The following is a 27142-nucleotide window of genomic DNA, read 5'->3' on the forward strand; positions in this document are numbered from 1 at the left end:
AACTATCACATTTACAATGGATAAGCGATGCAACAACATATAAAAATTTACACACCATACTAATTGGGATCTCCCCAAGAGATGACATTTGAAAATCAAGTAATGTAATGCACCTAGTGAATAGACTAAAAGGACAAAAATTACATTATCAACTCAGAAGCAAAAAAAGTATTTGATGAAATTCAATGCCCTTTCATGATAAAAACACTCAACAAATTAGGAATAGCAGGGAAATAGTCAACTACAATGAGGGGCATCTTTGAAAAACCTAGAGTTCCCATCATGCTTAATGCTAAAAGACTGAAAGTTTTCCCTTGAAGATCGAGAGCAAGACAAGGATTCTGCTCTCACAACTTGTATTAGACATGGACCTGGAGGTTCCAACCACAGCAGTCACACTTGGTGAAAAAAGATTCATATTGGAAAGTAAGAAGTAAAACCATATTTTCAGACAACTTGAAAGGGTACAGAAAATCCTAAGGAATTCACTAAAATTATTATAAATAATGACTGAGTCCTACAAGGTTATAAGACGCAAAATCTATATACATAATTAATTGCATTTATGTACACTTCCAATGAACAAAATATAACAAAAGAAGTACGTAATTTATATTCTGAAAACTATAAAACATTGAAGGAAATTAAAGAAGATTAAGTTAATGAAAAGCCATCCACATGTTCATAGATCAGAGCAGAATAGTTAACATTAAGCTGGCAATACTCTCAAATTGATCTACAGATTTAACACATTTCTGCTAAGAACCCAGATGATTTTTTTTCAGAAATTGACATACTGATCCTACAAATCATATGGGTATTCAAGGGACTCAGAATAGCCAAAATGGTCTTGAAAAAGAACTTGAAAGTTCTCATACTTCCTGATTTTAAAACTTACTACAAAGTTACACTAATCAAGACAGTGTGGTACTGGCATAAGAATTGACCTATAAATAGATGGAATAGAATTGAGATCACAGAAATAAATCAGAATAAATCAGTTGCATTTCAACAAGGTGCTGAGACAATTCAGTGGAGAAAGGGTAGTGTTTTCAATAAATGATGCTTTAACAACTGGATACTCACATGCAGAATAATAAAATTGGATATCTATTTCACATATAGTCAATAACTCAACATGAATCAAAATTTTCAATTTAATAACTAAAAGTATTACAATAAAACAGAGGTAAATCTTCATAACCTGGAATTAAACATTTTATTCACTGTGACACCAAAGGTAAAACTGGCAACAGAGAAAGTGCATCAATTGGAATTCATCAAAAATTTATGGAATTCCCTTTGTGGCTCAGCAATTAACGAACTCGACCAGGATCCATGAGGATGTGAATTTGATCCCTGGCCTTGCTCAGTGGGTTAAGAATCTGGCGTCGAGCTGTGAGCTGTGGTGTAGGTCGCAGACACGGCTCAGATCCTGTGTTGCTATGGCTGTGGTGTGGGCCAGCAGCAGTAGCTTGGATTCGATCCCTAGCCTGGGAACTTCCATTTGCCGCAGCTATGGCCCTAAAAAGCCAAAAAAAATAAAATAAAAATAAAAAATTTTTAAAAATTTATGTTTCAAAGGACACCATTGAGAAAGTGAAAAGAAAACCCATAGAATGTGAGTATTTGCAATCATATATCTAATAAGGACTTGCATTTATGATATATAAACTCAATAAAAAATGATATACAAACTCAATATATATAAAAGACAAAGGATCTAAGTAGACATTTCTCCAAAGGAGGTATACAGATAGCCATCGGGCACAGGAGAAGATGCTTAACGTCCTTAGTCATCAGGAAAACACAAACCAAAACCACTGCGAGACACCATTTCACACCCACTAAGATGCCTGTAATAAAGAGGACAGATGATAACATGTGTTGGCAAAGGACGTGGAGAAACAAGACCCTCATCAGCTGCTGGTGGGGATGTAAAATCATGCAGCCACTTGGAAAACAGCCTGGCAGTTCCTCAAGTGATTAAACAGAGTTACTGTAGGGCCACTGATTCTCCTCATAGGTATACACCTAAGATAAATGAAGACATATGTCCTCAAAGAAGCTTGTGCACAAATGTTCAGCATGGCATTCATTACTCAAAATAGCCCCAAAGTGGAAACATCCCAAATGCCCATCAATCATGAATGGACTGATAAGTTGTGGGATGTTATTTACCAGTGAAAAGAATGAGATACGCAAGCCCACTGCAGCTCGGACAGGCCTTGACAACATCCTGCTCAGTGAAGGAAGTCAGACATAGAAACCACGTGTTGCAGGATTCCAGTTATTGAAATGGCCTGAATAGGAAGATACACACAGAAGCAGAGTAGGTACTTCCTAGGATTGAAGGGATAAGAGGGCAGGGGTGTGCTGTTAAAGTGTATGTTTAGGGTTTCTTTTGAAGTGTGATGAAATGTTCTTTTTTTTTTTTTGTCTTTGTTGTTGTTGTTGTTGTTGCTATTTCTTGGGCCACTCCCACGGCATATGGAGATTCCCAGGCTAGGGGTCCAATCGGAGCTGCAGCCACCGGCCTACGCCAGAGCCACAGCAACGCGGAATCCGAGCTGCGCTTGCAACCTACACCACAGCTCAGGGCAACGCCAGATCGTCAACCCACTGAGCAAGGGCAGGGACCGAACCCGCAACCTCACGGTTCCTAGTCGGATTCGTCAACCACTGCGCCACGACGGGAACTCCCATGAAGTGTGATGAAATGTTCTAAAACTGATCAAGGACTTCCCGTCGTGGCTCAGCGGTTAATGAACCCAACTGGCATCCATGAGGATGCAGGTTCAATTCCTGGCCTTGCTTAGTGAGTTGGGGAATCTGGTGTTGCTGTGAGCTGTGGTGTAGGTCACAGACAGGGCCTGGATCCGGTGTTGCTGCAGCTGTGGTATAGGCTGGCGATTTCAGCTCCGATTGGACCCCTAGCCTGGGAACCTCCATATGCTGTGGGTGTGGCACTAAAAATACATACATACATAAATTAATTAATTAATTAATTAATTGTAGTGCTGGTTGCACAACTCTGTGACTATATGAGGCACCATTAAATTATACACATTAAATGGGTAAATTGGTATGTGAATTGTATCACAGTAAGGCTATTCCTCACCCCCTGCCGAGAAAAACCCTACTTTAGGCTTTATGAGATGTAATGATCACTTGCTTTACTTTAAAGACTCAGTGTGGTAACAACTTGGTCACGATGGCTGCTGGGATCTTAAGCCTAGTTTTATGTCAATCGCATGTTGTATTATATATATGTGTGTGTATATATGTATATATATGTATATATATATATATATGTATATATATGAATTGCTTTAGGAATTAGAAAGTATCTCTATAAACAATCAATCCAAATTTTTAATTTCTTTCTCTAATTTGAAGAAGCAACCGAGATGCTTATTTAGGGAGTTCATAATTCAACATGGTCACTTTTGTGATTGGATGGTGGCTGATCAAGTCAGTCAGCTAAGCAATACAGCATCACATTGAAACATCTGCCTGGGGCTTGTCAGGCTCTTGGAGCCAGTTCACCAAAGCGAGGCATGAGCCTGGGGTGGACAGTCCTGTTGAAGCCAGGCATCTGGACTCCGAGCTGGGCTGTCTTTCCTCTGGCTTCTGGGCTTTGAGGAGACAGGTCTGAGGGCCATGTCCCAACCCTTGACCCTTTCTGTCAGTGTCTCCATCCCTGTGCCTTCCCAGCCCTGCCCCATGGTGGCCAGCAGACTGGCCTGTGGTGGTGGTGAGGAGGCACTGCCTTTCACCTTGCTTCTCCAGGCCAGCTGGCCTGGCACCAGCTCCTCTTGTGTCCTGAGTGGTATCTAAGGGCTGGGTTGTCAGTGGGCTGACATGAGGTACAGCAAGGCAGGGATGCCAATATATTGGGGTAGTTTAACCCTTTAAAATTGAGTGTAGATATTTGTATTTGTTGAGTGTTTAATTTGCAAGGAGCGTTCATTTACATTTCATTTATCCTCACAAAATCTTTGTAGAATGGATGTTATCACTCTTAGAAAAAAGTGATGCATATGTTCAGTAACTTACCTGAAGCCACTCACTCATTCACTCATTCATTTTTCTGCTAATAGCTTTATTGACATATAATTAAAAAATCATATGGCTTACCCCTTTATTTTATTCTATTTTATTTTGTCTTTTTGCCTTTTCTAGGGCCGCTCCCATGGCATATGAAGGTTCCCAGGCTAGGGGTCCAATCGGACCTGTAGCCACCAGCCTACGCCAGAGCCACAGCAATGCAGGATCCAAGCGGTGTCTGTCACCTACACCGCAGCTCATGGCAACGCCGGATCCTTAACCCGCTGAGCGAGGCCAGGGATTGAACCCACAACCTCATGGTTCCTAGTCGGATTCATTAACCACTGCACCACGATGGTAACTCCATGACTTATCCCTTTAAAGGGTACAATTTGATGGTTTTTAGAGTATTTACAGGGTGGTAATGCCATCATACAATCCACTCTTAGAACATTTTTGTTCCCCGCAGAAGAAACCCCATGCTCATTAATAGCCACCCCAGTTCCAGCCTCCCCCACCCTCCCACCGCCCCCCATCCCTGGACAACCACTCATCTGCTTTCTGTCTCTACAGATTTGTCTACTCCGGACGTTTCATATCAGTGGGGTCATGCGACATTGGTGTCTCTTGCGGCTGGCCCTCTGCCCCTAGTGTGATTGATCCATGTTGTAGTGTGGACCAGACCTTCCTTCTTTCTTATGGCTGAATGATATTCCACTGTATGGATATACTCTAATTTAGCCACTTATCAACTGGCGGGCATTTGAGCTATTTCTTCCTATTGGTTATGATGAGTAAAGCTGCTCTGCACATTCACGTGCCCTTTTCTGTGTGTATCCCACTAACTTTTACAGCATGTTGGCCTGGCCCTGTGCCATGGGGTATATTTACAGAGCTGAATCTGGTCTTGCCTCTGCAGCAGAAGACTCACCTGTAGCCCTGTGAGAGAAGGGACTGTGATAGTCTCATTAACTGCTGGCGACATCACCTTAACCTAACAATTGATGCATGGCACATCCTGAATGTCAGCTTAACGTAATGCCTGATGCATGGCACATCCTAAGTGTCACTTAACATAACACCTAATGCATGGCACATCCTGAATGGCACCTTAACATAAGGCCTGATGCATGGCACATCCTGAATGGTAGCCATGTGGCTGAACACAGTGAATGAAAGGGCAGGATGCAGTGACAGGTCATGAAGAATTCTGGACAACAGTGAAAGAGCTCACAGCTTGTAAATGGTCAGGGTTGGACCCAGTCTCAGAACTTCTGAGCTCCAGGTCCAACAGGTCCTGCTCCCTAGTTGTTATGTCATTGACGGTTATTGATAGATGATCTTGGTCAATAGGAATTCAGCGAGTGCCTGTCAATGGGCTTCCAAAGCAACACAAAGAGATATAAATATATAGTAAGTGCCCTTTGAGGAACTCCCTCTCTGAAAAGACAGAACAGACCTGAATACGGAAGACCTGAAAGGTGCCGTTTTAAGCCACGGGTCTGTAACATAGGCCAGATTCACGAGTTCTGCACATGGTAGTGTCCTACGGGTGTGTGTGAACTTGGTGATTATAATAATGCTAACGATACAAAGAACTTCATATAACAGGAGAGGTGGACTAGATGATCAGTGGGGTCTCCTATTCTATCGGTGGCGGTGACTGCCCTGCTGAAAGCCCCAGCCGAGTATCTGCAGAGATGTCGACTCCTTATTTATCTACTACAGTCTTCTTTTAGTGGACAATCTTCCTTCCTGGAGCCTGTTACCTTGGAGGAAAACTGAGCTAGCAAAGCATCTTCTTGCCCTGCTTCCTAAGCGGAGGGTCCTGGTGGTTACTGTCATGGGCAGTGTTTTAGTTTGCTGGGGCTGCAAAGTACCACAAGCCTATGGCCTGAAGAACAGACTTACTGCTCAGTTCTGGAATCAAGGCGTCTGCAGGGTGGGCTCCATCTCAGGCTGTGACTCAGGGTCTGTGCCTGCATCTCTCCTGGCTTCTGGCAGTTCCCTGGCCTGTGGCAACAGAACACCCATCTCCACTGTGTGCATCTCGCTGGGTTCATGTCTCTGTGTCGAAATTTCCCCTTTTTATTAGGACAGAGTTGTATTGGATTAGAGGCTGTCCCACTGAGGAGAGTGGACCTCATCTTAACTAGCTACATCTGCAATGACACTTCTCCCAATTAAGGTCACATTCTGTGGTTCTAGAGATTAGAGGTCCCGCATAGGAACATGGGGTCACAGTGCAGCCCACGCCAGCTTTCCCCGGTTCTGAAACAATCCATGCCAGGGAAGGGTTTGCAAACAAGGCTTAAAACTACATTAGGTGATTTGGGATTGCTAATGAGTTTGGTTTTATTAGGCATCATTGATGGAAACTCTTGGATGGTGAGAATTAGTTTATAACTTAGAATTAACAGATCATTTGGTTGGAGCTTTGTATGAGCTCTCAAGTGAGTTAGTACACAATGTTTGCAGCACGTGTGTGGTGCCTACGGCTTTTAATGCTGAATAATGGTAGCATTATTTAGGAATTCTCTCAAAACTAAAGTATTCTGTACTTCTTCCCTGGAGTTGCCGCGGCTTGTCCCTGCAGAGACCTACCTGCAGGAATACTCTAGGAGGTGGAAGGTGGTTCACTGGGGGGTTCTCTGACGCTGTTGTCACCTGGGTGGGAATCAGTCGGCCTTTGCATCTTTTCGCTCTGCATTGGACTTAGTCATTTGTAATGTACTCCATTGCAACTAATAGAATTGGCTTGCATTAACTGTACAATTTCTTAAAGCAAGAGTATGACAGATTTAAACTGGCAAAAATCATGTAAGAGGTAAAAAAGTAATCTATTCTGGAGACGTTCAGATTGGCGTTGTTCAATTTTAAAGTTCAGTGGCACTTATACTCTTAATTCTAATGATTTAATTTGAACTTAGAAATAGAAAAATATAGCTGTCACACTGTTCAAATGACTTTTCTAATAAATCTTTTTGAAGTTTTAATATGACAACGTACATCAATTATGAGCGTTCCCTCTCTTTTAAATAGTTCTTTATGGTATGAGATTATCTCTGAGGGTACTACCGGGAAAGACACACACTTAAGACTTGCTTTGATGATTGACATTCCTGTATAATTTGGTATAATGGGATTTAATTTGTTTGTAGATAAACTTACCTAAAGGGACCATCACAAGAACAGAAATCTCATCGCTTATATAAACAACAGAAAATTAATTAACATGAAAGTACTAATTAGTTTATCCAATTTGCTGGCAGAGCTCCGGGTACTGAGGGACAGAGAGGGGCTGGCACACTCGTGAGAGGCAGATGGAGGAGGGAGAGGGGAGCTGGAGGATAGAGATTTCGCAGCAGCAGAAGGGAAGGTGTAGGGAATCGCAACCCCAGTGCCACCTACTCAGCCAGGCAGGACCTGGAACAGGAGAGAAAAATGCTTGGACCCGTGGCTGGGGCCCTGATGTCGTCACTGACCGTGGGGTCTTGGTTACCCGTGATTTCTCTGCGAGTCCCCCGTCCATAAAATCGGGAAATACCTGTGCCACTGGCATTGCTTGCTTCTTAGAAGGCATCCCCTCTCTCTGTCATGCTCCACATCCTGCTCCCTCTCAAATGCTGCTGGAGCTCCTTCCTCAAGGAAACGTCCCTCCTTAGAATTAAGTCGCCTTCTCTGCTGTGGGCCGGGCAACTGTCCTTGGGGGCACAGTCAAGTTCACATGTTCTGTTTGTCCTCGTGATTCCTCAATTTGTGGGCACCTCTCTCACTTAAGGATCAGCTCTGAGGGAGGGGCCGCAATGGAGAAATGAATGAAGAATGAATGAATGAATGAAAAAACTTCCCTCCAATTCCTCAAATACCATCTCGGTCTTTCTCTGCAGAGCCATTCCTGACCCTTCAGCAAACCCTCCATTTTCCATTTCCTTTTATTATCACGTTTGTTTTGTTTGCATGTTTGTTTCTTCTTGGAAAGATACTCCCAGTGCTTACTGTGAGGCCTGTAACATGGTGTGTGCTGAGAACAGTGTGTTAACTGAGTTAAATGAGGAAGGTGGTAAGGAGCAGGGGAGTGGCTGGCACCTCTGAAGTCCTGTGTAAAAGAGACACTATGGAAGCACAGTGGAGGAGCAGTTAGAGCTGACTTCCTAAGAGGATTGAGATGTAAAATAAATCTTAAAGAATGACCAGGACTTCAACATATGGTACTGAAACACTTGAATCTTTGCACACAAAGGAATGAAGTTGGGCCCCTACCTCACACCTCATACAAAAACTAACTCAAAGTGCATCAAATACTTAAATGTAAGAGCTAAAATTATAAAGCAACCTAAGCATATATCTTTGTGATCTTCGATTAAGTAGTGGTTTCTTAGGTATGATACCAAAAGCACAAGCAATGAAGGAGTAAAAAGACTAATTGAACTTCATTGAAATTAGAAATGTTTGCAGACTTCCCTGGTGGCCTAGCAGTCAAGGACTCGGCATTGTCACTACTGTGGCTGAGGGTTGATCCCCAGCCTGGGAACTTCCATATGCCAAGAGTACCCGTGCCCCCCGGCAAAAAAAAATTGTGTTTCAGAGATCACCATCAAGAAAGTGAAAAGAAAACCCACAAACTGGGGAAATTTTTATATTTATATTTTATATTTATTTTATATAAAATAAATGCTTTTGCATAGAAATTGCAAAGAACTCCTAGAACTCAATAATAAAAGACAAGCCAACAAAAATTAAGTGAAAGAATTGATATGTCTCCAAAGGAGACCTGCAAATAGCCAATAAGCACATGAAAAGGTGCTTACCATCATTCGACATCAGAGAAATGTAAATCAAAACCGCTGTGGGCACCATTTCACATCCACTAGGATAGCTCTAACCAAAAACAGACAGTAACAAGTGTTGGTGAGAGTGTGGAAAGATTGAAGCCCCCATACTGCTTCTGGCAATGTAAAATTGTGCAGCCATTTCGGGAAACAATTTGGTATTTCCTCAAAATGCTAAACATAGAGTTACCGTATGACTAGAAATTTCATTCCTTGGTGTAAATCCAAGAGAAATGAACCATATTTTCACTCAGAAATTAGTACATGAAGTTCCAATTGTGGCTCAGCAGGTTAAAAACCCAAAGTAGTGTCCATGAAGATGTGGGTTCAATCCATGTCCTTGCCCAGTGGGTTAAGGATCTGGTGTTTCCACAAGCTGTGGTGTAGGTAGGTCACAGATACAGCTCAGATCCTGCATTGCTATAGCTGTGACGTAGACTAGCAGCTGCAGCTCTGATTCTAACCCTAGCCCAGGAACTTCCATGTGCACCAGGTGCAGCTCTAAAAAGAAAAAAGAAAAGCCAGTGCCTGAATGTTTAGAGGCAATTGTCATCGTAGCCCCAAAGTACAAACAACCCAAGTGCCCAGCAACCATAGAATGGATACATGAATTGTGGTCTATCCATACAGCTGAATATTACTTAACAATCAAACCAAGGAAGTACTGACACATGCTATACTGTGCATGAACCTTGAAAGCATTTTTCTAAGTGAAGCCAGTAACATATTACAACCTCATATTATAGGACTGATTTGCATGAAATGTCCAGGATAGGCCAATCTGTACACAAATTAGATTAGTAGTGCCAGGGACTGAGGTGAGGAGGAACTGGAGGTTGACCACTAATGGAGTCAAGATGAAAATATTCTAAAATTGATGGTGGTGATGGTTGCACAACTCTGTAAATATGTTAAAAATCATCAAATTGTATTCTGTAAAGGGGAAAATTGTATGGTACATGAACAATATCTAATAGAATGGTTATTTTTTTTAATTAGTAAAGAAAAAGAATGAGGTGTCATTTGCTAGGCAAAGAAGGGCGGGAGGACACACTTCATGCACAATAGCATGTGCAGAGGCTCAGGGGTAAAGGGGTCTGGCTTGATTTAAAAACACCAAGTGGTCTGATGTGGTTCTTGTGTAACCAGGGAAGGTAGGAAAGGTGCCATCTATCCCTTGCTAAGAGGTAAAGACTCTACCATTTAGGAAATGGACCTATGAACAGAGTCAGAGCACTTTAACTTTTGCATTGAAATTTTTATGTTGAAACATGTTCCTGTGACTATGTATCATCAATGACTACCTTCCAATTCAAATGAACACACGTAATTTCTAAATATCTTGTGTGTTACAAATAGGATCCTCACGAGGCGTCTAAACGCTTTGTAATCACCTCATAACACTTGGTGACTGTGATGTTCAGGAAGTGGGTAGTTGGCCCAAATGAAATTAGTAAATGAAAGAGAGAAACTGACCTAAAAACACTAGAGTTCTAGAAACTTTTAGTCAAACCTGGAAATAGAGCAACAGTTTTGCTGCTGATCACAGTTATATTCATGAAAATTACAACCTGAAGCGGATGATGCTTTTGCATACATTAAACCGCTCTTTAAAGTCTCATCCTTCATCGTTTCCTCTGTTCTTTCTACGGATGCTCCTCATCTGTGGCTGCCAGAAGCTCAGTGAACTTCTTTGCCCTGTTTCTCCTCTGCCTCTTTCACTGGGTTGAAAGACCCTCTGGGTTTGCGGATCCCTCGTGCTCTTCTGTGTCAGGCTGCAAAATAAAGAATGGTTTCAGGAGCCCAGATTTTAAATCACTTTCAAGTTCTCAGGATCAGTGACAAGGCTTCTATTGTAGCTATGTTTGGCTCCAATTTAGGGGGAGATTTTATATAGTATAAACTGTCACAAAGACTTATTTTCTTTGAAAAATAAATTCAAGCTACTTCAAAAACATTTGTAAAAGCTCTGTACTTTTGCAGGTAGGTTTAACTGCCTTTCAACTTCATGCACTGCCTACAAGTGCCAGAAATGGGGAAAAAAACAGGTTATAAGTCAAAAATAGAAAATACAAATTCAAGTGATGTTAAAGAGTGATGCTCATCACCTGGTGAACATTGTTTTGACTGACCCAGTGGGATTCTTTCTGTACAGCAGTGTGAGGAATGAGCCCAGACAGTACGAGTAAGCTGCAGCTTCTGTCCACGGTGCTGAACAACGCCTTGCTTATCAATGCCTGCGAATCCTGCTGTAATAAATGAATACCTTGCTGCAAACAAAGAAAGAGGCTTAAGAAAAAGTGAGAGTTTGCTGACATGTTTGGAACAAACTAAGGACACACTGATGTCAGGGAAAGGATATATGATATAGAAGGTTCTAGTGGAAATATTTGCAGCTCAGGGAAATGAAAGTTAGCCTGAAGCAATCTTGGACCTGTCCTTACCTAAGAGGCTCCTGGTAAGGCCTGTGTCCTGGGTCTGCCTGTGTCATTATAGTATGGCAGACTAGGTGGTGCCTTTGGTATTTTATACCAACTTCCTTTAGCCTGACAATAACAAATGAGGCCGAGTCCCCTGAGACAAATATTTATTTTCTGGGTGTGACTATCAGAAATAGATATGGATTATGACTGAACACCTTTTTAAAAAAATTAGTAAATGCTTATGAGCACCTATGAATATGCCATTCCACATTAGAGGGATTCTCAATGCAGACACATCCAAACCTCTGTGTATATGTGTCCATCTTTGTATTTTTGCCAGAGTAGGTAAGACATAAAGATAGTAGGAGCATTTATAAAATTATATGTGTATATATGTATGTTTTTATGTTTGCATTTATGCATCATGAATTTATGCATAATTTCTGTATTCACATATGTACTTATATTTATATATGTATGTGTGCACATGTATGTGTATACATATATAATTAGATCCCTATGGAAATATTAAATGAATGACTAAATGTTTATGTGAATGTAGCTGGTATGGCACAAAATACATAGGAATATCAGCATTAAAATGTTAGATTGATGCATAGGAATTAACTATAGTACAATATAACCCTTGGGGAGATTTTCTCTTCAAAGAGGAAGAATGGAATCAACATTTTCAAAGACTATTCTGATTCTGGAAAGTGGACACAAGTGCAGAGAAGGGCCAGCCCTGGCCTCGTGCACCCTGTCTGATCTGGAGGGAGGGAAAGCACCTCCACCACTGCCTGGGGTACAGGGAACTTTATGGCCCAGAAGGAAGAGGTAGTTGGTGCTGCCCACATGAGGACCACATGAGGCTGGTCCACAAGAGGCAGCATGAGACAAGAGGACAGGGGCAGAGGTGACAGGTGATCAGCATGGCAAGTCTGGGTTCTTGGCTTCCAGGTGTAGGCAGATTGGGTGGCCCCTCACATGTGCACTGCCCCACCCTGTCCTGTTTCCCCTGCACCTGGCAGCTGTTTCCCAGCATTCCCTGTTCTCTTCCTTCGCCTCCTGCCAACATCTGATGTGCTGCTCTAATAAGCCACATGGCAGGTGCTGTGTCCTGCCTGGCTGAGGTCCTGAAATGTACCGGCTTTACTGCAGGCTGATGGATTCTGGTTTTTGTAATTATGTACACTGTGATGAAACTCCTGTGGTGATAAGAATCTTGAGCATTCTGGATTTAACACATTCATTGAGTGCCTCTTGTGTGCCAGGAACTGTTTTAAGTCTGTTGATAGAAGGGAGAATACCCTCAAGAAGATCCAGCTCTTACTGCATCCTGTGTCCTGTGGGGTGGGGAAGGGGTGCACGACAGACCGCTAACCAAACGCACAAAGGAGCCAGCCCTGAGTTTCAGCCTGAGCATGAAATAGGGTGATTGCACAGAGGCTAGCAGGAGAGGTTTGTCCACCACGGATTTCTCACTGCAGAGAAGATGCACATGTTAAGATTTGAGAATGGCACTCTGGGGAGAGGGAGGACCAGATTCAGGTCCTCCCCTGGCTGAGTCCAGGGGATGGAGCCTGGGGACAGGGCTGAGGGCTCGGAGCCTTGTGGGTGTGGTTCAGACTTCTGCTTGTTCTCTTAGCTGCAATGGGAAACAGGAGGAAGCTCAGAACGGGGGTGGCAGGGTCTGATTTGTGCTTTAAAGCTGCCATGTTGGATGCTGGAATGCAAACTAGGAACAGCCGGAGGCCGTGAAGCAGTGGATTGGTCTGGTCGCTCTTGGGCGGGGAGTGGGCAGTGAGGGTGGAGGGCAGTGCATGGGTTCCTGATAACTTTGGGATTTCGATTAATTGGATACAAGAGTGTAGGAAAGCAAATCATCACAATCTACTCCTGTCTTTTAGCCTCAACTATGAGATCAAGGTGAGATGGTGAAATCTTGAGATAATGACTATCAGAGACCACAAATATACCATCAAAACTGAGTGAAAACCTGTGCATCTGGAAGGTTTTTAGGGCAGTGAAAGTATGTCTATGTCACCCTGTGATGGTGGGGATGCCTCATCATCCATTTGTCCAGGCCTATAGCACAGCAAGAGAAGGGACTCTGGGTGATGGTGATGCATCCATGCAGGTCCCTGGATTATAACTTGTGTGTTGTGTGGTGGGGATGGTGTTACTGGGGGTATGAGCTGTGCCTGTATGGGGGCAAGGGTATGTGGAAAATCTCTGTACCTTCCTCTCAGTTTGGCTGTGAACCTAAAACTACTCCAAGAATAAAGTCTGTACAAAATAAAACAAAACCAAACAAAAACCCAGTCCATCTGTCTTCACATGTTGAAGATTGAATTGGTGTTATTTTGATGGCTCTTAAAATTTGAGCAATAGTGGGTGGGGCAGGAGGTCTGGTGGGACACGGGGAGAAAGGCAAACTCAAGATGCTCTCCAGGTCAGTCTGTGGGACACAGTGTCTCCACTGGAAGGAGGGACCTCAGGGACTGTACCTTCAGCACCAGCAGGCAGTGGGTCTGGGCATCTGAGCTGGGTGTTTGGCTTTGGTATAAATGACTGACAGTTAAAGCTGTGAAACTGAATGGACCCACCCAAAGAAGCCTTAGAAAATAGGCAAGCAGTAGGTCAAGAACAAGGCCTGGGGGACATTTTTTTTTTTTTTTTTTTTGGAGAGAGGTTTTTATATTGGCTTGTGATGTTGAAGAGACTGAATGGAGGAAGATCCTTGGAAAACCAGAAATTAAGTTTAGCACAGCTTCCTTCCTGGAGTGTCTCTGAGGATGGTTGAATGATGGACAAGGACTGCTTATGCCCTTGACTTTTTTGTTGATTCTGAGGAAGGAAGTGGTCCAGGATTCTTAAGTGTCACTGCTGCATCTAAGGAGCATCTGTCACACCCAGAAATAGATCACTGGTCCTGATGTTGACTTGCCCACATGACCAACCACAGGCAAATGACTTCACTTTGGGCAGCTCCCTTCCTGCTGAATGAAAGAAATAATGATGCTGGTTATTTACATACAGTCATCCTGGGAGTTAATAAGATTGGAGTCGTGAGAAGCATTGAATTCCATGGATAAAATGGCATGAGACAGAGTGACCTATTGATTCTTCACCATCAGCCAGTTACTCTTGGCTGACTTGGCGTCCCAAATGTACTTGTGCCCGGCGGTGATGCACTTGTGTCCAGCGGTGAGTGTGCGTGTTTGAACTGAATAATCACAGGACCTGATCTTTATTCAGAGATTTCAATAATAATTTACTTTTCTCACGTCAGCTTACTGGGAAGGTCAGTCAGCCCCCAGAGACTCTCAAAAGTCAGATGCGCACTTGGGAGGGTGGCAGCCAGGAACGGGTGAGCAGGGATGTGAGTTCACAGGTGACGAGGCTCCAGAGCAGGTGAGCATGTCTATGCTGTGTGCTTGCTCCCAGCAGACCTGGTGGGGCCAGGGGTACAGAATGAGAGCTGCAGGGCACAGTGTGCCTCTGCTGTGTCCCCATTACCTGGATGATGCCAGGACATGGGAGATTTCAGAGATTTGTGGAAGGAAGGGACAGAGGGGGCAAGGAGTCGGGGAGGGAGGAGAGGATGAAAGGAGGGAGGGAGGGATGGAAAGAAGGAAGGAAGGAGGAAGGGAGGGAAAGAAGGAAGGAGGGAGGGAGGGGGCGGATAGGAAGGAGGGAGATGGTCTCTGAGTGACATGGACGCCTGCACGTCAGCCTGACCTTGGACCCTGAACTGCCTCTGCCATTACGGATCCTGTGTAGATGTCGGTGACCAACAAAACAGTGGCTTCCAGACAAGAGAAGACCACACCCTCTCATCCATTTGTCCATGGATTTTATATTTGGTCTGTTATGGCTCTTTGCTTTATTAACACTGCCAGTTCCTGGGTTTGCCTTCACATTGTAAAATTTAATTTAAAAACCTCATTAGAATTTTGCTCACATGCAGTCATTTGATGTGCTCACCTCGTTTGATTGCACCCTACTCCTCAGTTAAGCGTGGGGCACACTTACAAACAGCATGTTCCCAACCATGTAGTTTCTGATGTGTTTTTTCCTGTGCTTCTCAAGCACCAAGGAAGCCTGAATGCAGTTTCCCACCATCTTGCTGCCTCTGTGCACGCCTGACGTGTGCCTTGAAAGGTGTGAGGGGCTGCACGGAGCAATCTTCTTGATGAATGTTTTGAAAATGATCAGAAAGAAACCTGCATGACTTCTTCCCCAGACCTGGACTCTAGTTCCTTCCCCCAGAGGGCCCCCCCTCCCTAACCTGGACAGCTCTGCTCCTGCTGGGGTGCCCGTCCCTCTGGCTGATGCCATGTCACCTGCGCTGCCAGGGCACATTCTGCTCTCAGTCTTGGCTCTTCTTCCTTTGTAACTGGTTCTTCTCCGCAGCATCTGCCCGTGAGGTGAGCTCTGTCTTCATAGGTGAATGATCAATGAAATCCTTTGCAAACCACTAACATTAGGCAATTGATCAGTGTCTGCAGGGTTAGGAGACAAGGACTGGAATGATGACATCATTCACCGTTGGACTAGCCCTGGGGTAGAATCTTCTGCCCTCTGAGATAGTCAGATTGTGTCCTGTGATTGAAATCAGAACAAGGGTAAACCCAGATGATGGTGATATTAACAGGTAATATTTAGGGACTGACTTTGTGCCAGAAGTATTGTTTTCCATTACACTTCACCTATTTGCATTTTAAAGACCGCTTTTCACGTGATGAATCCGCATCCGTCCAGGCTCTTTCCTGTGCATCTATAAATATTCAGCACCATGTGTCACAATATAATGCTATCAATGCCTGTCCCCAGCAGAAGGCCTGACACCCAGTAGGCTCTCTGTACATATTCACTGAGTAAATATTAAAGGATTCACTTTCAAAGGTGGAAATGAGACACAATGTTCTACCTTTGGTTTTGATCTTAGTGCATCAGATTTCATAGAATCAACAGATTATGGTTTCCTGAAGCAATTCCTTGGATGAATTGTCAGGTGTCTTGAGCTGTTACGTCAGGTGATGTCCCCAAACAGGCATGTTGTCACTTGTATTATCATATCCCCAGGATATCATGGGATAGTCGTGGTGTCCTCTTGTCATGTTACCTTATGGCCCTGCTGTCCTGTGACATGGATTGTCTGTCGCTGTGTAGTCATGTCCTATGTTGTCGTGTGGTGATATCACATAGCAGTGCTGTCCTATATCACACCATCAGGCAGTGTCACATCCAGTGCGAGGGTGAGTGAGCGCCAGGTCCCATGATCTGTACGGGCATCTCTTGATCCTTCTTTGCTTGTCTGGAAGCCTGACAGTTGCTGTGGTGCCCGGTTCAGGGTTTCCCTGCCTCCTGTTGGGTTTTGCCTCCCGGGCTCTCGCTATGGAGCCCTTCCCGATGAGAGCGCCCAGAGTATCGTATGTCCCCCGTGGCGCAGTCTGCTCTGAGGCTCTCGGAGGGGGCTGTTTTCCATCAGTCGGCCCTGGTGGAGGATGGTGTAGGGCAGCAGGTTAGTACAGTTGGCACCGCCCCACCCTCTGAGCCCAGTGCTTGCGTTCTGGCTCAGGCCCTCACCTCCACCCTTCTCTGGCCACAGCCCAGCCTCCAGCAAATGCCCCTCACACCCCGCCGACCGTCTAGCCGCCTGCTCGGAGCAGAGCGAGCCCATCTGTTTTTGCTTTGGGGCTGATATGAAGGAGCCTCAGGAGAGGGCATTCTGTGCCAGTGGTCTTGACATTGGCCTGACCAGGGGTGCTTCAGTGCCAGTGAGTCTGTGCTCCTGCATCAGCTTTTCCTGCTCGTGGGCTGCTGGGGTGGTGCCATGCTGCTGTCAACTGACCGCTGCCCCTAGCGGGTCATGGAGGGGGGCCGGTGGGGGCTGTGGCCGTCCCCATCCTCAAACAGGAGGGGGCCTAGCTGTGTCACACACAGACTGAGAGCTGCCTCTCTGAACATCTGTGTATAATCAGAGCAGCCTCTGGGAGAAAATGAGCCATGGGCTGCACTGAGCCACAAATGTCCCCTTTTCTGTGAAATTAGAATATGGCACAAGCCTCAGGCCAGACAACAGGGGCTCCAGCATTAGGTGTGTGGCCTGGGGGTACCCATGCTAGGGCTGCGTCTGGAGCAGGGGGCACACCAGGCCGAGCTCTGTTGTATAGTCAGCACGGGATGCAGTCCTGTCCACACACGGCCCCAGCTGATGGGGATGAGCCCACGGCGCCGTGGGTCCAGGTCCCTTCCACACTGTGACTGTGACTGGTGCTCCCGGGCAGGAGGGCAGTGACAGGTCAGATCTAAGGGCAGTGCCTCTCCTGTCTCAGGATCCCAGGTTGCGGCTGGGCACGTATTCACAGACGGAAGACAGGAGCATTGGTGACAGAGCCCCAGTCCAGTGCCAGGCTCCCCCTATATAACATGCTTCATTCCTCTTGTCACCTGCAGTCTTGGGCCAGGAGGGCAGCCAAGGTTCCAGGGTCATGTGCCTTCCATGACCGGGGCCGTGCAGGGCCACAGTCTTGCATGGACTGAAACAGTCACCTTTCCAGAAAATCATGAGTGTAGAGCCCATCAGCTGCCCAGGGTCCCCCCAGAGTCTTAGGGTCACATGAGTGGGTTGAGACGTGAACAAAGCCTGGGATGGGCCCCAGGCCATTGTCCCCTGGGGCATCGCCTGGCACTGTTACTGGCCTCCCTCCTCCAACCCCCGTCTCAGGACTGCCTGCTTCCCCTTCCCCACCATGGCCACCTTCTGGTTCCTGTACTCCTAGTTTGGGACCAGTGAGGCCTGCTTATCACTCTGCCTGGGTCCCTCCTGCTGTGAGCTGAGCTCTGGGAGGGGGCAAACCTCCAGACAGCCCCAATGAATCGCTGACAGGCACTGAGGCCCTCGTCACTTAGGAGAAAGGATCTCCAAAGGCCTCGAACCCCCACTCGACCTGATTGGGGTGTGAACCTGAGGCCCCCCCCCCGAATCTGTCACCTCCTCCATCTGCTCTCTTATGACCTCCCATGTGCCCAGCTGGTACCTTTCCCTGTGGGCCTCCATCCCCCTCATCCCCCAGGAAACTCAGTGCTGTCGCTCTACCCCCCTTCTCCTATTTCCAGGGAGCTTCCTGCAGCTCAGGGACACGTTCTGTTCCTCCCTGTTCATGGAGCCTCCTCAGCCCTGGTAACCCTGAACCACACTCAGTCTCCCAGCCGCCTCCTTCATTTAACGACAGTTTCTCAACAAGGAAAGTGTCTCCCACCTGTTTGTACCACAAGACTCAGGACAGAGCTGGGAGTGGAGCTGGGCTCAGAGTGTCCCTGTGGGATGGAAGGGGACTTCAGTGACGTGGTGACTCAATGGTCTTTATTCCTGGGCGTGTCAGTGCTCAGCACCCAGCACTGCATGTGAGCTGGTGGGCGAACGCCAGGCTTCAGTTGGGTCCACAGACCTGCCCGCCCAGGAAGCTGCCTTCCGCTGCCTCTGGGAAGGATCCGCCCACACCAGCTGCCACTTCTCTGGGAACTTGGTCACCCCCAGCCCTCGCCTGCCCTCTTGCGGGGTAGACAGAGCAAGAGCGCCTGTGCCACGGCTTGCTCTGCTCTGGGCGATCAGTTGCTGTTGGACACCCAGCTGAGTGGGGCTGCAGTGTCTGGTCACCTGGACGCCAGGGAGAGGGTGAGCTGGCAGAAGCCACCTGTGACTCCAAGGTGCTCGGAGATGGGGAGAGAACGTGGGCAAGAGGTAGGCAGGGAGTTCAGGGCAGGTGTCATTACACGAGGCCACAGGAAGGCAAGGATCTGGGCAGGTGTCATTACAGAAAGGTCACAGGGAGGCAGGGGATTTGGGCAGGTGTCATTATAGGAGGTCACAGGGAGTTAGGGGTTTAGGCAGGTGTCATTACAGGCGGTCACGGGCCCAGGTGTCTTCTGTTGCTCTGGAGCGTGTCTCTGCCTGCCAGAGGGTGACGTCTGGGGTCACCACTGCATGGTGAGGGGTCGGAGAGTTCACCACGGACCATTCACTGGAGTCTCAGCTCCAGGTGTCACGTGTTCCTGGGAGCTGCTCACTCCAGCTCCGAGTTGACCCGCAGGATGCATTTTCTGGAAAGAACCAGGGGGCCCTCCCCACATGTTTGAGTCTCCTGTGGCTCATGGCTGACAGCCTGTGATGGACCTTTAAGAGAAGGACACTGTCCTGGGCTTATAACACATACAATAGGTTTCTTACTTATGAATTCACTGGAAATCTTTTTTTAAAGGCTGAGGCCTAGATGCATTACTCACTGAATTTGAAATGGCGTTTGCTTACAACTTGCATTCTAGAGAAGTTAATATTCAACTGGCTGGCCTAATGCCTTTTTTCCGGAGGCTTTGGAATGATCTTTGAGTTACAGAATTTGAGTTCCTTGAAGGTATCAGTTACTGAGCCGTTGTTATCATAATCATTGTTATTATTATGCTACTACTGTGTTTTGATCTGGCTGGATAATTTTTAACATGTATAAACCATGATGGAGATTAAACCTACTGAGAAAGTCCTGTATTTGGGGGTTGGTTTTGCTGCAAATTTGATTATTGTTCCCCTGGGCCGGGGGTGGAAATGATTCTCATCCCAGTAAACAGCCTGGCATTGAGTGTTGGTCCCGGGTGGGGCAGTGGGGGTGGAGGGTGGTTAAATCAAGGCTGGGTGTGAAACCCGACCCCATGGGTGCTCTCTGAGCTCTGAGCTCTCTGGTGTGGCTGCCCCGCCCTCCGCCCACCCTCAGCCCAGGATCTGCTCCAGGGAGACACAGGTCCCTGCGGTGACCTCCCCCCTGCAGGCAGGCGTGCCCTCCACCCAGGCACCAGGAGCCCAGTCACCTTCACAGGGACCCACTGTGGCGTTGGTGAGAGGGGCAGCTGGAGTGCGTGTGTCCAGCATGGTGAAGGGTCCCTGCAGCCACGTGAGCACTCTCGATGGCATAGAATTGGACAGGATCCTTCACGATGGGCCCACAACCCCATTTGGGAGACAAAGTCATCCCCTAGGGCTACCCTTGGCTGGGAAGAGGAGACTCCTGGGCAGGGGGCTTATGTAAAGCTGTCTGTTTTTGCAACTCTGTGGCCCTTTCCGACTCTTAGGAAAAGGAAGGGCCTCTTTCAAGTTTCTAGTGGGAAAGCCTGGTGGCCCAGGGGGCGCCTTGGGGTCCACCCTCCACGTGTACAGGTGACCAGGCTCCCGCGAAGGCAAAGCCCACCTCCCACTGTTGCTGGTGGGTCCTGGGTGGTCTTCTCCCACCTCCTGCACACACTGCACAGGGAGCCCAGCCTTGGACCCCAAGGGAAGCTGACATGGGGGTCACTGCACCCCAGCCAGGCCCCATTCCACTTCCTGAAGATGCTCTGGAGGGGCTGTGAGCGCCCAGGGCCTGCTGCAGCCCAGGGGTCACTCCCCACACACAGATACACACACACACAGACTCACAGACACACACAGAGATATACAGCCACACACGGACACACATATGCAGATGCATAGATAATCCACAGCCACAAATAGACACATATGTACAGAGACACTCAGAGACACACACACACACACACCCTGTGTGGGCAAAGTCTGCCCTGGCCTGGCTTCCTCTCACCCTCAGCCTCTGGCCCCAGCCATCCTGGACCAGCCCCCAGGGACCCCTGAGTGATGGACACACCGCTGCCGCCCCCTCAGGAACCAGCCATGGGTCCCAGTTTCTAGTGTGTAAAATCCCCTTCAGGAAAGTCCCTCCACTGCCTGTGTCCCCAGCCTCTGCTGTGAGCCCCACACAGCCAGCTCTCTAGTCGTGCCCTCCATGTCACCTGCCTCAGCCTCCTGCCCCCCACCCCACTACCCCCATGCCTGGTTTTTCCCTGGCCTTTCTGTTGTTGGAAAGCCTGCTCTACAGTTAGGAAGGGGTCCCCTCTGTGACCCTGTGACCCCGCCCAGGGGGCTAGCTTGTCCCAAGTGAGACCTGTTCTGTTTTCCCCATGGCCAGACAGGCCAGCCCCAAGCGCCCGTCACTCACCCTCCATCCCCAGCTCAGAGCTGTCACTGTGCCCACCAGGGCTGAGGGGCAGGGCGGGAGTGGACAGGCTGGCTGGTGTGCTGGCCACAGAGCTAGATTCTTTCCCAGGAGGACGCCTATGGTGGACACACTCACACCTGCATTTGCGGTCATTTCCCTGTGGGGCCAAATGCCATGACCCCTCAACACCTTGGTCTCATCTGCAGAGCCTGGTCCCCGGCCGTGGGCCTGCTCTGTGAGGGTTCGTCATCTATCAGGTTCCATATGGTTTTACTTAAACACAGTATTATACTTTTGCTCATACCTATTTGTGCCTGAAAGGTTTAACAGGGTTGTAATCAAAGTAAAGCTTTCGATATGAAAATTAAGTGATAAAAGATGTCCTCATTATTTCAGCCGGGTAATCTGAGCTGTGTAAGCTGTGAACATGTATTGAACAGGTGCATGTGCGTGACAGGAGTTATTGCCGTATGAATGGTGTCATGTAAAACACTTGCAGCAGTCGTTTCCTTACAGTAGTATCTGCTGAGGTTCAAGGTCAGGGCCTGCTGGCGGTCTGACCCAGCGGGGGCCGGGGGAGGGGGGGGGGGTGCTGGCGCACATCCGCCTTGCGAGCTGGGCTCTTCTGTACCTGCTGAGTGAGACTCTGGAGTGACCCTCTCTCTGTCTGTTCTGTTTGCAGAGTCGCAGTGCACCCTCTGCGGGGAGCCAGAAGGTGAGTACCCCTCACCCCCGCCTCAGGTGGGCATGCCCTGTGCTGAAACAGACACTGCAGCGTGCCTGCCTGAGGCAGCTAAAAACCCCAAATGCGTGCTTGGTGGTGTTTGATGGAAAAAGTGAGTGAAAAACCAGAACCCAAGGGATGAGCTTTGCTCAGGACACACTCATCTCTAGAGGAAAACTGGCCTCGCACCCAGATTGCCACACGTGCGGTCTGGGTGGAGAAAGTTAACTCATTTTCTCCCTGTAATCAGTGCCAGTGTTGGAAATACATCTCAATAAATTGGTCAATGGTGCTGATGAGCCTCGCATGAAATAAGACCTTCATTGGTGTGAGGAAGGGGAGCCGAGGAGGGATGGGAGCTCCAGGCCCCCAGTACCGTGTGGGTTGAGGGCCCCTGGAGTGTCCATGCCAAGGGGCTCCAGGACACACACGTGATCATGTCACTGGAAGGTGAAGGAAAGTGACCATAGGGTGAGCTCAGAAATTCCATCAAACACTGTCCCTTCGATTTTGTGTTTGAGATATTAGCATTGTTTGGAATTCCTCCTGTGTTGTTTAAAGAATATGTAATATTAAGTCAGATTTTAAGCTTCACTGTTATAGAAATGTGAACTTTGCGTCCCTGGTGTTTCTGGGGTCAAAGGCATGTGGGGTTTTATGGTCTCGGGCGGCTGCCCCAAGATGGCAGTGAGAGGTGATCTCTCAGTTGAGCTGCGTTGCTTCCTGGCATGAGGACAGCAGGGATGCGGGGGTGGGGGAGGTGGTCTCAGGGTGGGGTACAGGTCATTGTGGGGGGTCATGGGGTGTTGTAGGGGGTCGTTGGGGTTGTGAAGTTTGTGAAGGTCGCAGGGGTCATGGGGGGTTGTGAAAGTTGTGGGGGGTTGGGGGGTGACGGATGGAGTTCTCCAGTGTGTTCTGTGTCTGGTACTAGCAGCTTTGCAGGCCCATGCTCCGGCCTCCTGTCTAATGCTCTTTGCTGCCCCCCACCCGGCCCCCCTTTGTGGAAAGTAGACAGTGTGCACACACGCTGCAGAAGTTGTGACAGGACATTCTCGTAGTGGTAGTGTCTCCAGCTTGTGCTGCATCTCACATCCACGTGTCCCTGTGAAGGGCTTCCCTGTTCTGTGGAGGGTGATGGCCGAGTGGGGCCTGATGGTCAGTGACCGGCTGCTTCCTGCTGTTCCAAGGGAGCAAGTGTGGCCCCCAAAAGTCAGCCCAGCCCTCTGTGTGTGAGGCAGCACCTGAGTTAGAAGGCAAGTCCTGGGACCCCAAGGTGGCCGCTGGCTCCAGACCGCAGACCCCGCTGAGCTGCAGCGCAGATGGGAGACCCCACACTCAGACAGACCAGGGCCACCCATCCTGACACCCTGGGGCTGCTTCCACCTGCCTGTCCGCTTCCACCTGCCCATCCGATGTCCAGCATGGATGCTGCCCGCCGCTCCAGAAAGGTGGGAGATGTTGGGGGAAGGCGGAGCGCTTGTTTTTGTTCTGGGGGCAGATGGGCTTGTGAACATTTAACAGGAGCCGAACTTGACTCAGAATGACCCCAGTGGTCCAGACAGAGGCCCTGAGGGACAGGGGATCTGAGGCTGCGGCTGGCTGGACGGTGGAAGGGCCGTGGGTGGACTACCTGCGATTCCCTCCCCCCCAGTGAGCAACTCCCTGCAGCCTGCAGCCGCTGCAGAGTTTCAGACTTGCAATCCGTGCTGCTCCAAATCAGAGCGTTTGATGGCATGGCCTCAGCTGTGCTTTATTTTTTGAAAAGCACTATCATATGAATATTCATACATTTTTAAATCATTTAAGTAATTAGTCTAAGTGAGGGCTGGCTGGGTGCAGTGAGCAGAATCTGAAATTACTTTTTTTGTTCAGTAATTTCTTCGGCAGCTTCCGTCAGTTAAGTCATAAGCCGGGTGCCCAGGGATCAGAGCCAGCAGCAGGCGGGCTGTCGCTCAGATCCAGGCTGGGCGCAGGGCTCCTGACACCCAGAGGGTGAAGGCACCATTGATTCAGCTCTGCTTTCTTGTGGGGGCTGCTGCACTGCTGAACCAGTGGAGTGGGAAACACCTATTTGCATTTTAATGATTGGTTCTCTAGGAGAGAGCTGGGTCTTTGGATGCAGATTAAATAATCAGCATTGTCTCAGTTGATAAGATCTGTCAGGCCAGTGAGACTGGGAACAGGTTTGCGGGAGGCTGAGTGGGATTGTGAATCCCTGTACTGGTGTGGCCTGTTTGTCAGAGAGCTTAAAATTTTAATTGTATATCATAACTTCGACATGCAAATTGCCTACACTTGCTGCATTGCAAGTTTTCTGAAATTGGGACGTGTATGTTTCTGAGATGAAAATGTTTCAGGAAATTTGTTGTTTATTGATGTCTTTCTTCCCTCCCAGCACACACAGCCGACTCCACTCTGAATGCTTGAAAGAGGGTGGTAAAAGTGGAGCCAGGTTCATCTGCCATGGGCCAGGGTGTGGCCACCAGATGCGTCCTGTGAGGGGGACCTGTTCCACAACAAAAAATAGTTCAAAATTTACTAAGAGCAATCTCACCTGTTCAAATAATTTTCCATAGCAGTTTAGTAGTAAGACTGTCTCGATCTGCATCATTTCCCTAGCGGTTCCTGTTACCTTTTAGACATTGGAGGTAATTGGTAGTTATGAAGCAAGAGGATCACCTTCTGAGGTTTTCTTCGCATTGCAAGAATCTCTGAAGGCTTGTGTGAAATAACTCATCACTTCAAGGAGGAGAAATTAAGAGTAGATGATCCTTTTCAAACATTATTGGCAGATACATGGTACCACTTGGTTTTAATAAGACCATAAGGAAAATTATGGATGTTGGGTGGGACCACCAATGTCAGCTCATGGATTTGTCTGTTTGTTTATAGTTTGTGGTTTGATCTGCCCTCCTACCTAATAGATTTTCTGATGTGGGAAGACAGGCACAGGTGCCTGGCAGGGCTTAGGAGTATTTATTTGAAATCCACTATAATGTAATAACAATGTCCTACATTTATAGTATTTAACCCAGTTAAAAGTAAGAGATAAACAGGCTATTGTGATATAAATTTGGCTTGAAGGAATGTGCTACAAAAAAAGTTACGATGGGATTTAGAATGAAAGATGTTTTAGTGATAGAGGCCTTAAGATTTTAACTTGAAAAGCAGTAGACATTTGTGGTGGCATAAATATACATGGGATCATTTGGAAAAATGTTATTTTGTAGAAATTCCAGTCCAGAACCAAAAGTCAGGTTTAAAAGGAAAATCTCAAAAAATTGTAGTTGAGAGATTTTTCTTTCTAAATCTGGAATTTTTTTTTTTTACTTGACCATTTAAAAACAGAAATTAATATTCCTCCTGGAATTTTGGACAGACAAGAGTCCCAAAATACTTCTCCCTTCATACCTCAGGAGAAAAAAAGGAGAATTTCCCCTGTATTTAGTAGTAGTATATTCTTGGTTTTTTAAATACAGATTTTCCCTACAAGTGACTCTAAACAGTGGAAATTTTCCACACTATTTTTGTACCTTAATTGAGAATGTGTCATCCTGAGATCTTAAGGCCTCTCAACAATTAGGGAAAATAATAAGGTTGCTTTTAGGAAACTGGGCATCAAAGGGGTTAGAGAGAAGCGTTTCCTCCCCTCCTCCCAGCTCCCACCCCCGTGGAAACGGGGCAGCAACTCGAAAATACAAGCCACTCCCCTCTGGTTTTAAGACCCTATCTTTTTAATTCTATGCATTGGATAAAAATCTTTTTTTCCTGACTGCTCTTCTTGGAAGGTTAGTGGAAGATAACCTGAATTTATTACGTTCTTGACATGTGCCAGGCACTCCAGAAAGATTAGTGTTGCTTAGGAACTGAACACTTCAACTAATTTTTGAGTGAAAGCAGAGCTCTGCTCCAGCCAGTCTGTCTTCTAGGACCTTAAAATGGTTTGTGTTATAGTGGAAATCAGAAAATAATATCATCTAGGGCAAGAGAGAGTATATTGTTCCTTGTAGAGGCTTACAACAGAGGACGTGGGGACACGTGGAAGACTGGTCCCTCCCTGCTACAAACAGGAAACCACTGTATTGTTTTATCAGCATTTGCTTTCAGCACGTCTTGAACTTGAAAGAAAGAAAGCGATTCTTCTAGGGTACAACATTAGGAAAGAATTTTAAACTCAGGGATGGGCCTGGTTCGAGGGACAGTAGCCTCTGAGAAGCCAAACCCAGAAGGATGTGGGGTGAGGGGCGCTGTCTTGCACCTGTGGGCAGGATGGTAGGGACATCGGGGGACTTGGGTGGGGACACACGTGGGGACATCTGCAGAGATGCTGGAACTGAACCCCTGGAATGAGGCCCGGAGTCTCGATGAGAAGGACGAGGAAACAAAGCCCCAGAGAGCATAAAGGAAGGTTATCACACGCCCAGGAGCGTAGTCTCCCACGAGGTAATCACGCTCCAGGCATGGATGCAAGATCTGAGTTTCCGTCCCTGTGACAGAAGGACCACACGGGGGAATTGCTGTGAACGTTGTTCCAGAAGCGGTTAGGGTTCTGTCTGAACCTGCTGGCTTCAGCGGACTCTAAATCACAAATCATCTATGGGATCTTTCACAAAACAGGGCTCATGAAACTCCTTCACTTAAAAAATAACACACCCTTGGAGTTCCCATCGTGGCTCAGTGGTTAACGAACTCGGCTAGTATCCATGAGGACTCGGGTTTGATACCTGGCCTTGCTCAGTGGGTTCAGGATTGGTATTGCTGCGGCTGCTGTGTAGGCTGGCAGCTGTAGCTCCAATTCAACCCCTAGCCTGGGAACTTCCATATGCTGCAGGTACGGCCCTAAAAAAAAGACAAAAGATAAAAAAATAAAAATAAAAATTACACACCCTACTTAAGATAAACCTGCAACAAACTGTTATAACCCATATAAAGACACTTCATAGGGTAAGAAAGCATGATGGAAAAATGAGAATCCATAGACTTGCATAGATGGTGCGTGGGTTTAAAATTATTAAATAGATTGTCAAGAGGAAAAAGGAACCATAATAAAAGAACTGTATGGTA

General features: G+C 47.1%; 1 protein-coding gene across 17 annotated transcripts in view; it reads left to right on the forward strand.

Annotated features, from left to right (window-relative positions):
- Positions 1–27142, forward strand: part of DLGAP2 (DLG associated protein 2) — a 666739-nt gene that overhangs the window by 357811 nt on the left and 281786 nt on the right. For all 17 annotated transcript variants that reach the window (XM_084998159.1, XM_084998164.1, XM_021074622.2 and 14 more), the window contains one exon: positions 22037–22069. In XM_084998159.1, coding sequence (XP_084854285.1) covers positions 22037–22069 — 33 coding nt within the window. The remainder of the gene's footprint in view (positions 1–22036; positions 22070–27142) is intronic.

Source organism: Sus scrofa, chromosome 15, assembly GCF_054392235.1.
Source record: "Sus scrofa isolate SSC_HxYL_T2T_F1_AM1 chromosome 15, Sscrofa_HxYL_maternal_Yorkshire_Landrace_v2.0, whole genome shotgun sequence".
NCBI classification, from domain to species: Eukaryota; Metazoa; Chordata; class Mammalia; order Artiodactyla; family Suidae; genus Sus; species Sus scrofa.